Source organism: Pseudopipra pipra, chromosome 3 (genome assembly GCF_036250125.1).
Source record: "Pseudopipra pipra isolate bDixPip1 chromosome 3, bDixPip1.hap1, whole genome shotgun sequence".
Taxonomy (NCBI): domain Eukaryota; kingdom Metazoa; phylum Chordata; class Aves; order Passeriformes; family Pipridae; genus Pseudopipra; species Pseudopipra pipra.
The window spans coordinates 74,496,772-74,509,616 of record NC_087551.1 but is presented as its reverse complement, the minus strand read 5'-3'; the positions used below and the strand labels follow the sequence as shown (position 1 = coordinate 74,509,616).

The window sequence follows — 12,845 nt, the reverse complement described above, 5'->3', positions numbered from 1 at the left end:
TGGGTAGTTTATGCACAACAGTTTATATACACTTACTTGAAATTGCCACTATGGCTATCAGTAGGCTTGTGGATGCTCTCATTACTGAACTGTAAAATCCTTTAAAAAATTCCATTAAAGTTTTGCTGCAGTGACACCAGTGACAATGAATTCTCCATGTATGATGAAAATTAATGCCTTCGGAAGAAGGCCATTTACTGACAGCATACCTGGATATAATAGCCTGTTTTTATTCTTTTTCACATTAATAGTATTTCCACTAAAAAAAAAACAGGCCACATTGTGCCAACTGGCAAAAGTAAACAGAATGCCTTTTATAGTAGTGCATTATGTAATGTGGGTAAAAAGGGAAGCACAGCTCAACATAAATATATACACATATATGTAAATACTTATCAACATATATCTCCATTCCATCTGTGTTATGTGATTACCAGGACAGGCTAGCCTTATCCTCAGAGCTGTGCCATACTACAAGGAAAAAATCCTTCCTTATTGAACATAATAGCATATTGATGTATGGCACATGGCTACATGGCTTCCAGACCAGAGTGGGCAGATTAATGAATGGCTCAGACTCAGTTCTAACTTGCCCATTGGTTTCTAACAGTTTAAGCAGATCAGCCTTGCTGATTTCTCACCTATTTCATCTTTTCTCATGTCCTTCATCTTGTCTATAGTGAGATTCTTCTCTTCCAACTTGGACAGGACCGATGGTGGTAACACTGAGAACTGCCTCAAAGGGCTGACCCAGCCCCACAGCCGCTTGTCAATAACTTTGCTGAGATTCAGTAGTCGATATGTCATCGCAGGCCAACGTTTCCTAAGGGCAATCTCAAAAAGAGCTCGAACAATACGAGCTGCATTCTGGAAAGTGAAAAAAAAAAAAAAGCAAAACTGTTGTAATTCTCCCAAGTATTCTTTGTAAAATGAAAAGGATCCCATAGACTCATCTTTGACAAACTGTAACAATAGTTTTTCTTTCCAAACTTCTTTCAAACATTTTTGAAAACTATTTTTTTCCATCACTGTCTAGTGGCAGAACTACCTCATGATTGCCTTTAGAAATTACAAAAAGAAACATGAGCAACCAATTAAAGTTGTAGTGTCAGGTCTGCCAGAGAATTTTGATCATGGTTATGCTAACATTATGGAGTTTTCAATTTATTGCATCTCGATCGCTTTTGAAACAAATTCATTTACTGTACCCCCTATATAATATTATACACCTGCAAACTCACTTTATATGGAAATTCAACTTCCAGAGTTTTTTCAGTTATACTTCCATAACTGCATCCCATTTCACACTGAATTTCACACAATTTGCACAGAAGCTTGACAGTAGTGACTTTTAAAAAAAAAAGTTACCATGTTCTGAGACTATTGTATAACTAAACTGTATTAATCTGCTTTGGACTTGGAAAACTAATTATTAACATAAGTTTGAATGAGGTCAGTCTTATCCTGAAAACCTAAATTATGATATTCCTTTCATAAACTTTTCAAGCTGTATTATGAAGCTGTGTGGTTTTTTTCTTCCCCTATCGGTACTATGTCTGGACTAGGAATTATGTTCTTGATTCATTGAATAGAATCATTCCCTGCTGGCTCTGCTAAGCCAACAGGAATAAAAAGTAGAAAATTATTTGGTCATGATAGGAAGCATATGTTACTAAAGAAGCACATTCCTCTTAGAAAGAATGAATAATTTTCTTAATAGTCACTATCCAAGTAAAAAAAATTCACAATTTGTAGCACTGGTTCCACAAATACAATTTACGAAAATCTGAGAAGACCATGTTGTCTCACTAAAAACGCTATAAATGAAACAGACAAATAAAAGCAACTGCCTTGAAATCAAAGACTAAAATAATGATACTGAAAATCATTTTGCTGTGCAAGTACCACAATTTTTATGATGTGCATAATCAATTCAAAATTTTCTCATTTATACCCGTACAGTGTTACAAAATGCAAACATTTCTGAAGAAGATTATGTTAATATGAAAATGTTGCTGAAGAACATGTATAATTTTGAATATTTAGATCTCATCTTTAGCAACAACTAAATGCAATTTTTTCAACTAATTCTTTCCCAAGCAGTTTTGTAAGGATGAGACAAAAATGATTCCGTGAAACTTGTTGCTGTCTGTTAAAACAAAACAAAAAGTAAAGAGAGACAGACATAGGATGGGCTAAAAGGTCAAACTTTATAATCAATTTTATTATTGTCACACATCTTGGATTGTCTATGAGCATTTTGTCACTTCGAATTCTCAGGGATCCAGAATTCTAAACTTTCAAGGAACACCCTTTTCTTTCTAAGATGGTCTCCTGTTGTGTAAGCAAGCAGCTCATCTTATGGCATCTAATTAGACCTCTGTGTCATGTCCTCTTGTGTACATGTCCATGTAGTAACTAAACGTGCTGTGTAACAATCAATTATTCAGGTGTCAAATCAGGCCAACAAACAAATGTATAGACTGGTATGTAAATCTGCATGATTACATCTAGCAACAAAACTATAATAGCATATCTTTCTTGTCTAAACCAAGGCATGTGAATCAAACACAAATTATGTTTTCCAGAACGAAGTATAAATGTAGCCAAAACATAAAAATAGATTACAACAGTTTTTCACATTTAGAAGAAGACACACGAAGTCGAGAACACAATTTTTGTGCAATCACAGTTAGAGCTACTAAATATAATAAGAGGTAATACAAACAAAAAGAACATTCATAATTAACAAAAAAATGCCCTAGTCTCCCAAAGTAGCTTTTTGCAAAACTTTTCTACCTAAGTATTATACTACACATGCTCTGATTTTCACATAAACTTGCATAAAAATGCACAAAAAGATTCAGACCAGGGCCTACTTATATAATTGTAAATGTTTGGGAGAATAAAAACAGTAGAAGACAGCAACAGATATGTAAAAAATACTATTTTTACCTGTGCAACATATGCAGAATCTGAAATAAGTGAGAAGCTGTCCATCTCCCCTCTGCTAATGTATGTTTGAAGGAGGATATTAATTTTTCCATAATTGTTTTCCACACCTCCTGGAGCAGGAAGTTCACAGAAATCATTCAGTAAGGTATCTAGCTCTTCTATTTCTTCTTCTCTTACCTAAAACACAATTATACATTATGAAGAGGCTGAAGCAATTTGATAAAAATTTTTACACTGAAATCGAATTTGCCTTATAATAGTTACATTACTTTTAAATGGAATCTCTAGTTTTAAGAAAGAAAAAAAAGAAGAAAAAAATCAGCAAACCCACATCTTCCACAATGTAGCTAATAGGCCATAATTGAAACTATCTTAATAGGGACACAATTACATTTTGTTATTCATCACCATCTATTAAGGTTGCCATTGACATACAAAAATTTGATATGCCACAAAAATTGAATCTTCTGACCTTACCATCCTTCATCTGATGAGATTTCATTTTTTATTTGACCAGAGTAAAACCTCTGTCCATCTAGATTAGGGCAATCTTGAATTAACATTAAATGTACTCATTATAGTTACATAGTTAGCATGTGGCATAATAAATTTTTAAACTCAAAACTGTGAAGTACTATGATTCATCATATCAGAATTTTCACTGTTAATAAGATTAAGTCTTAATATGAGTAAAGAAATATTATTATCTATGGTTTGAATAATGCATAACATATCACATTCTAACTGATGACCCTTACATGGCAAAACTAGCATAAATCTACATATTCTTTGATTTACTGATAGTCTGTTAGTGTGAAACTTATTTAAAGAGGGTAAATGTTTGGTCCCTGCAGGGAATCATCTGAAAGTAATTTTCATCTGGACCTGACTACCTGACATACAAAAGACCCTAAGACAATCGGGTTAAAATCCCCAACTATCCAGTCACTTGTCCCATGGGAAAGAAAGAGGTGAAGTACAAAAACATCATAGATGATTCCAGTGTCAGGGGAATACTATGCTCTGCATATAACACCATTTTTGATAATTTTTTTCTACTCTTGCATAGCACAGTACAGGTCAAATCCGGATCTGTATTTCAGCTACTGGTGAGTTACCTATCTCAAAATGCAGAATTTTTAAAGGCAGTATGGAGACATGACTAATATTACCAAAAGGCACAATTTGTATCACACAGAGGGGGAAATCCTGAGTTATTCTTATGAAAACCAGTTACAAGTTTTTAAACATTCAGAGATGCACAGCAAATGAATCACAAAAATCTGGAAATGATGGTGCACTGATACCATACCATCCAAATCTGAGAAAACAAACTGGAGAAACTATGTTTTAGTCAAAAAGCATCACTACTAACTTTATTACAAATATAGAAACACAACACATCATATTTTCCATATGCTTTTCTTTTAAATATTAAATTATGCTAAATTTAAACATAGCAAAGCAATATCACTATCATAAAAAAAAAGCCCTTCTAGCTTGGAAAACGTTCCACATATGATTGTGAAAACTCACTGCTTATTATCTTCTATAATAGAAGAGATTAAAGCAAAATAGAATTTCTCCATTAGATAAAGAGATGGTAATACTCAGACAATGTGTGCAAATATGTAAATATGTAGATGGTGAGGGATTCACACTGCCAGTTCGCAGAGCCGGGTGAATGAGAGCCAACTCCGATCTGAAAGTTGTATAATTGTGGTAAAATGGCAAAGAGCCCAAGCTAACAAACCCTGTGGAGTCTGGCTTGTACCTCTATGAGATGGGAGCATGGGCAAACGAGCTCGTGCCAGCTTGGAACATATTGCCTTGTGTTCTACCCACAAAAAGGAGGTAAAAAGGGAGGTTGGAATTGAACTGAGTATGATAGCACAGTAATCTTCTAGCCTGCACAAAATCTGTTATGACAACTTTCTAGATTTCAAATTTGAATTTAATTTATAAGAATTTATCATTCTGCCAATCTAATATTGTTCTCTGCATGAAATATATCACAAAGTTAACCTCACTGAGTCCTGCCTCATTCCTGATAAAGCAAATTGTTCAGGAAGACATCTAACAATGCTTTAAACTTCAAACAGAAAAATTATCTCATCCCTGGGCACACTATTCCAACGTACACTTAGCTTCACCTGTTAATATTGAGGTGCTGAGAAGTTCTTAAAAGCATTGGAAAAAAATTCTCAAAGATCCATAGTTAGTTATTAAATGTGCACTATCATGCAGACTGAGCTACATATAACTTTGAGTTAGAGCATATTACGCCTACTTAGAAAACATTTTATAATTGTGCTTAATATTTAACAAAATTTGAGTCTGTAAACAATATCTATGGAGTAAGTTCCAAGACATTCTTTAACTTTACCTTTATCTGTTCGAATTCTTCAGCTTTTGATACTATAGCAAGAATATCACCTTCTGTTTTATGAGCATCAAACAATTCATTGAAAGTCTATTAAAAATAAAAAGAATTGATTTAATATTGAAAATAAAAATATACATACTCCACAAAACAAAGAAACATTAACAAAAATTTAAAAAGGCATATAAAGTTAAAATTTAAGTTATTGGAAGACCTGAATGATGCAATTTCAACAGGAACAATGTTGAATTGCTGAAAGAATGACTTTTCAGCAGTTTCAGAAAAACAGTCCCTAGAAACTTGGCCACCCCAAAATCAAGAGACATGCAATGTGGCCACTTAAAAAAAAAAGTCTAGAACACATCTGAGTGAATAAATATGTGAGACTAACTATACATAGCAACATTAAGCAGTTAAAAATTAGTAATGCTGAGTCTTCAGCTTTTATTCAAGAAAATTACATATTTGCTACAAAGGAAAGGTTTTAAGATGCATGTGTACATCAAATCAAGTTTTCAATACTACAAAATTTTGTACATGTTTACAACACAACCTGATTACAGTGCCAAAAGTTGTTTAAGGTTGGCAACCACAGAAGCTTGTCTGTTATCAGACACTATACTTCAATGTGCTATCATGTACTAATGGTCGCACACACTACGGATATCAAAATGTTCCTTATAATTCTCCTAAAAGAATTGAAAAAGACTACAGAAATTTCAAATTTCACTTTACACCAAGTCTAATTTTTCAGTATTGCTTGATATTTAATTTCTTTTTCCTCTTTCCTCTCTCCCCATTTCAGTAAATACGATTTGAAAACACGGTGAACAAAATCAGCTACATATTCTGTAATATCTAACAACTATTTTAGGTATACATTCAAAAAGAAGGAAAAAAACCCCAGAAACAGAACATCATCTTTTACCTCTATAGTATTGTATTTAATATAGTAGTGGCTGGCAGTTCTGCCTAAATCTGTTGAAGAAAAAAAGCCAGTTCTTTCTTCAAAGCGAATCATGCGGGCTTTGTCCAGTTTTCTGCCGACTTCAATTACCAATTGTTCTCTGTGCTTTTCTAGACCTGGATCCATCTAGATATGAAACAGACATATGTATTTGCATTTTTAAAAAGTGTTAAATAAATAATTTTATTGAGATAATCTAATCACACAAAGTTAGATGTCCGATAAAAGAAAGGTACAGTTACTGAGTCGAGATTTTCCTGAGATCTCACTAATAACAGTTACATTGACATTATTGACCAAAAACTGTATGTATGGGAGAAAATTATCAGAATAATATTTCTTTTGCAATGCTTTGAGACTATCAATACAACATAGACCAATATTACTTACAAAATAGCAGCATGATTATGAAATAAATTTACACTGAAATTTTTGAAAGAAGTTTTAATGGTAACACGTTCTTCATTAAATTATCATTACCGTATCACTTCACAAAAACGTGCCACCTTACAGCATCTTCTGTTTATGAAAATGGTTGATGATATACCTTGCCAGGTTAGTTGACAAGAGGACGGCTTCAGTTGTATCCTTAAACTGTATCCTTTAGTTGTATCCTATAGATTAAGCTTCAAATTGAATAGCTTAAATGTTTACTAGCAAAAAATCCCTAATGTCCCCAAGAGCTTTGGATATGTCAGCTGGGATATTCTAGTAACTGAGTTACTGACATACAGTAACATTCGTGTTAAGAGCACACAAGGAGTTTGTTGTGCCCAACGTCATTTCTATTCATATCAAAGTTCAGGAATTTGGACATTTTGTCCAAGTAATAATGCACATTATCTCGTTAGGACATCTGAGTGGGAGTGCTGTATAATTGTGTGTTTCCACATCATGCACCTGGAATGCCCACAATGACAGGGATGAGGGAAAAGGGATTCACAGTCATGTTGACCCTCTGGAATATGTGCACCTAAGATATGGCTCTAATTAGACAAGCAATGTTAGTCACCAAATTTGAAAAGACTGAAACTCTATTCTAGTCTGCAGACAGCATTCTTACGTCAGGGCTTGTATATAGTTCAGATTTTCTACAGAGTAAGTTATACCTGCCCTCTTGGTAAACCTGCAACAGAGATATATGACCAAGATGGCAAAAAGGAGCAGGCTGGAAGAACTGTTATGCCTTGGCTGTTCTGGTTTTCACTGGGCCAGGATTCAGTTTAATCTTTGTGCTGAAGTGCTTCATCTCACGGTCAGTGAAGCTGCAGACAAACATAGTCATCTCTACAAAGCAGCTGCAAGGCTAGCTCCTAATATTCTGTCTTTGCCAGTTACTCTGAAGCTGTTTCTCCTTAGTTATGGCTTGCCTTAGTTTCAAGTCAAAAGCTAAGATGACAAAGGTCTAGACTGCTTTTCTCAATAGTAAGTCATGCATTGAGGTCAGATTTCAGAGCAGAGGTGGTCAAAAAAAGAATGATCCAGATGCCAGGTGTTTAACATTTATTTCTTAAAACTATTGAGGGGAAAAAAAAAATATCAAGACACTCCCCTACTCTTTTAGCAGTCCAAATTACCTGCCAATCTTTTGTCTTTAACAGTAAACTAACATTTTTTAAAAATAAAAAGTTTTAACTTTAAAGGAGATGTCACCAACTTAAAAAAGCTGTGAAACAATATTTGAGTCTAGAGAATCCATGGTTAGCAACCTTCTTGTTGAACTTGCATAATTAGAAATCCCACAAAGTAAAAGATCCAGCCTAGAACAGTTGTTACTCTTAAAATGAGCCTTGGCATGTCCACAGTAAGAAACTGAGCAGGTCTGGAGTATACATAGGGAAATTTAAGAATGCATGATAAAGTACATGACAATTCATCATAAATGAATTATTATCCACATTGTTTTCTCTAGCTTACTGAGAGAAATGTTGGGCACACACCCCTCTAACTTTTATAGATGTTCTAAACAAAAGGCTTATGGGAATGAAAAGCTTTCCTTAACTGTGGGAACACCAAAGAGTGGAACCAAAAAGAGGAGAAAATAGACAAAAGGGTTTATTTTAAAAACGCAGATACCTTTTCTTTGGAACCCTAGAAGTATGAGAAAATCCTACAGACTTCACTAACACAACATTTGCATTTGTTCCACTTTTTCCTTCCACTCTTTGTTTCCTCTTGCTGCTCATCATGAATTTTGGCCATTTTCACAAATCAGCGAAAGGCATTATTGGTACTTCTGGCAAACAACTTGAAAAATCACAAATCAAAGCTGTGGACCTGCAGTAGTCTACTCCTGGGCGAATGTGTCGGTGCATGGCAGATGCACGTGTGCTCTGGTCTCCCTGTGCAGCACAACATGCCCTATCATGTGGACAGGCCGGACCTTTGGTGCTCTGCAGTAATTACTGGATGTGGTGAGTGACAGTGGAAAGGGAAAGGAGAATGAGTTTGCACCACCTCAGTCCCATCAAACAACAGGGAAGTGTGATCCATGATGGATATATGGATTCTGAATGGATAATGCTGGTTGTCAGTCAAAACAGAGATAGAAATTGGCACACTGCAACATTACTAAAAACAATAAGATACTAATTGTGAAAGTTAAATACCTATAACCACAACAGAAGGCACAGAATGGTCTAATTGAGCAAATCCTTGGTTATGCCTGCACCTGGCACTATAGCATCCTCACACTATCTATAAAACAGTAGCTTTGAAATTTAAAACTGGTTTATCTAGAAAATAAGGGGATTGGCATTGGTTTTATTCCTACATGAAAGAGTAACACTTCATATTGATATAATTTGTTACTGCCTTAACACAAAAATAAGAACGTCTAGTATTAGCACATCAAATCAAAAGGGGTAGAAAGAAGGTCAGTAGCAGAAAATGACAAGCACTGGCAGCCTCTACTTTCTCAGCACCTGAATAAAAGCACAACAGGAAGGGAAAGAGGAGTAACTCTTCTTTGTTGTTTTTTAAATTTATAAAAAATATTTCTGTTAGTGTTTTATTACTTTTTTCACTGGTTATTACCAATATGGTTATATTTCTTTTAATCTAAAATGTGATAGTGAAAAAAAAAGAAATTTATAGTAATGGGACAACAACATTCACAGTGAATCAATTTTTGTTTTTCATTTATCTGTTACTTTGTGGTCTGTGTTATATACTGTTATATTAAAATATGGTAATGTACTATATAGCTTTTTATAGAAAACAGATTTGAGATGAACAGAGGTATAAAGGTGTCTGCAGAAGCTTAAGCAATAGCCCCCCTACTTCCACTACAGTTTCCACTATCAGAAACAAAAGATATCAAAAAACTCTCTTCTGACATTTACCTCTACATGCTAAAAACCTGCTGCTCACAATGTCAAGACAAATTATGAAGTCACAAAAGAGATTCATGACGTGAAATAAACTGCAGTTACCATTCAGTTGTGAGTTTGACCATATCCAACCATGTTAACATTAAATGTTTATAAATAGCTGTACAAAAAAAAAAAGTAACAATATTTAGATAATCTGTAAACTATTAAACCACCTAAAAATTACAGATAATGAAAACAAATTGGGAAAAAAACCCTAATGTAACCGTGCTCTGATTGATATCACTGCATGGAACACGTCTAAATAAACAAAAAAAAATTCAAAACAAAGTAATAAAAAATCTTATAATTAATAAATCCTACGAAAGAAAATATCGCACAATTAAAAATGTCATTTTATAGTTTATAAGATGCCATCTCATGAAACATTCTAAAACGAAAGCTGACAGGGGTGGAGGGAAATCAAGCAACTCAAAAATGCTTTCTTTTATCATTTGTATCTAGCCTACAAAACCGAAACACTGAAAACAGGCTAAGTTACAGTAACTGACTGATAAGAATGAATGGTGTTCTTTGGAGCATAACTTGACCAGTTAAAATGTATTTTTATGTGAACAGAAGGGGCCTCATAATTCAGTGTAAAAAACACTCTGCTACAGAAAATATCTTCCTTTTTCTAAGCACTTTAAAAGAATTGCTGATGTCAGGTTAAGTAGAAATAGCAAATATTTATCCTCACATCAGGGAAGGATTACAGACCCAGAAAAGGTTACAGATTTTTTTAAAAACACATTTTATACCTGATAAGCTTTGTGACTGATGCCATATACTAATGGATTTGCTCTCATCCGTACATAAAGGTAAGTGTAACTTATCCACTTTACTGCTTCTTCCACATTAGTTACCGTTCCAAGAGCAATCTGGAAGTAGGAAAAGAGACAAAATTAAGTTTATATGTTACAGTTGCACATAAGTATTTGGCTGAAAACACGCGGAATTCAGAGTAGTAGCACTAGATTAAAGGAAGTGTAAGGATGTTTCCAACTTAAATAATTTTGAAATAATCATAAGACAATAACTTCAATACTTTATGCATCTTTATCTTATGAACATCTAATAACACGGCATTCTTTGACATAATACTATACATACAGTAACTATAAATGATCTTTCCTACATCACTTATGATTTTTACAATGAAAAGATGATATTGAGCAAGCTTGTTATAAAAAAATAAGACAAATGAAACTAAATCATTCTTTAGTCAATATGGCCAATGTAATTTTAAGAAAAGTACTTTAAAAGAAAAACATTACATTTAAAAGATTGATTTCTTCATAACAAGTGAAAGCATTATCTGGTCTAGGTCCTAAACAAAATGATACCAAGAATCTTTAGAATTTTTCTTCATCATTTCTTTGTACTTGGCAATCTATACATAGTTTCTACAAATAGTTGTCTCCTTTTGTATCTGTCAAATCAAACACACAGGTACCTGCTATATCTTTTTTATGTGAAAACATAACCAAATTGAACAGATAATATGCACATATATATACATGTTTATTCATATTTCAAGGTTAAATCAGGTATAACAAACCCATTTTTTTAACTGACTTTTTTTTGTGAATTCAATACTTTCATCACCAAATTATTGACCACACACACTTTTACTTAATAACTTCAGCTCTACTTTGTATTTGCTACAGTCATGAGAAGCATTTAACCACTTAAATCCAGGTAACCTGATTTTACCAGGAGAATTTAACATTTCCTGCATGTCCCATGAACAAAACTTTTTTGGTTGTCACTCATTCTTTAAAACAAGCAAAATTCCCTCTTACCAAAATTTTGTGATCCATTACCACATTTTTAAAGCTATTTTTGTTTTATTGGTGTTTGGATTTCATATAAATGTTCCACATGACTTGGCGAAAATTAACAAAAAACAGCCTACGGAACTAAGTGAATACATATGCATGTTCAGATTGAAGTATCTAGACCTTACTAATAATATTGAAATTCTTATTGAAATAACATAAATATCTATTAAAAAACAATAATGAAATCCAAATCTGCCTTGAGTTAAAATAATTTCAATCCAGCAAAACCTTGTTGTTACATGGAGTAACCCTAGGCTTTGTTTTACATATTTTTCAAGCGATATTTTGTTCTTCAAGTGCATAAGGAGGTTGGGGAAAGCCCCATTTCCCATTTTGTTTTCTCAGAGTATATACTACATCATGCAATGAAGTAGCTATAAAAGCATTCAGTTCTTCATAGATTACTACAGGGAAAACATTGAACACAGCCCACAGGTTACTATTACTCAATTTGTACCCAGGTTATTTTCAACATTTGGCTTCTTTCCATGACTCAAATATCTTCCAGTACACAACTTGAAATAGTAACAACATAGAACCTGAAATAGTGTAACATCATAGTCAAATAGTAGCATTTTCAACAATCACTTTCACAATCGTGAAAACTTAATATTCTCATTACTGAGGACAGTGAAGTCTGATGATTAAAAAAAATAAACACCTCACTTTTTTTGCCTCATTTGTTCAAATATCTCATTCTACTGCTATTCTATTCTTATTAATTATTTTCATAAGTTAAAAGCAAAACTAATGGAAAAAAGTGGTTGAGAAATACAATTGGGTTTCAGACAATATGCAGATACAAAAAAAACCAGAGCAATTTCTAAATATTTGCTGCCATCTAGTGTTCAAGTAAAGTTCTTATGGACTGAAAATTTATCCTTCGTTAAAATAGCATGAATGATGGAAGTTCCCAGCATTTCCTCAACCATGTAATAGGCATTTAGATACAGATGGAATAATCAATGAGTAGAAATATTTACTATATTGACATTGTATTGTCTGATTGTACCAGTTGCCATAAAATGCTTTTTATTTTTCACCGTTCAAATACAAATAAATGTACTATACTAATTCAATTCACTGTGTAATTTTAAATGAAAACAATAATCAGCATCACAAAATTTTGACTAATTGTTCCATGGCTGATGTTGCCATCACTGAGCATTCATTAAAAATTTTTTTTCCCACCAATGCTATGCCCCACACTTTATCAAGTTGAATGATATCGATTTTCAAAAAAGTGCAAACAGATATAAGTATCATGGCTTTTGGAGGGGCAGTTTTTGAAAAAATGAAGTTTTTTATTTCTGATATTTCTATAC

At 33.4% G+C, this 12,845-nt stretch overlaps 1 protein-coding gene across 2 annotated transcripts in view; it reads right to left on the bottom strand.

The window, feature by feature from the left end:
• ASCC3 (activating signal cointegrator 1 complex subunit 3) overlaps positions 1-12,845 on the bottom strand; it is a 262,911-nt gene that overhangs the window by 80,775 nt on the left and 169,291 nt on the right. For both annotated transcript variants that reach the window (XM_064649888.1, XM_064649889.1), the window contains exons 17-21: positions 10,438-10,557; positions 6,267-6,431; positions 5,342-5,428; positions 2,956-3,132; positions 642-867 (exon numbers count right to left, since the gene is read on the bottom strand). In XM_064649888.1, coding sequence (XP_064505958.1) covers positions 642-867; positions 2,956-3,132; positions 5,342-5,428; positions 6,267-6,431; positions 10,438-10,557 — 775 coding nt within the window. The remainder of the gene's footprint in view (positions 1-641; positions 868-2,955; positions 3,133-5,341; positions 5,429-6,266; positions 6,432-10,437; positions 10,558-12,845) is intronic.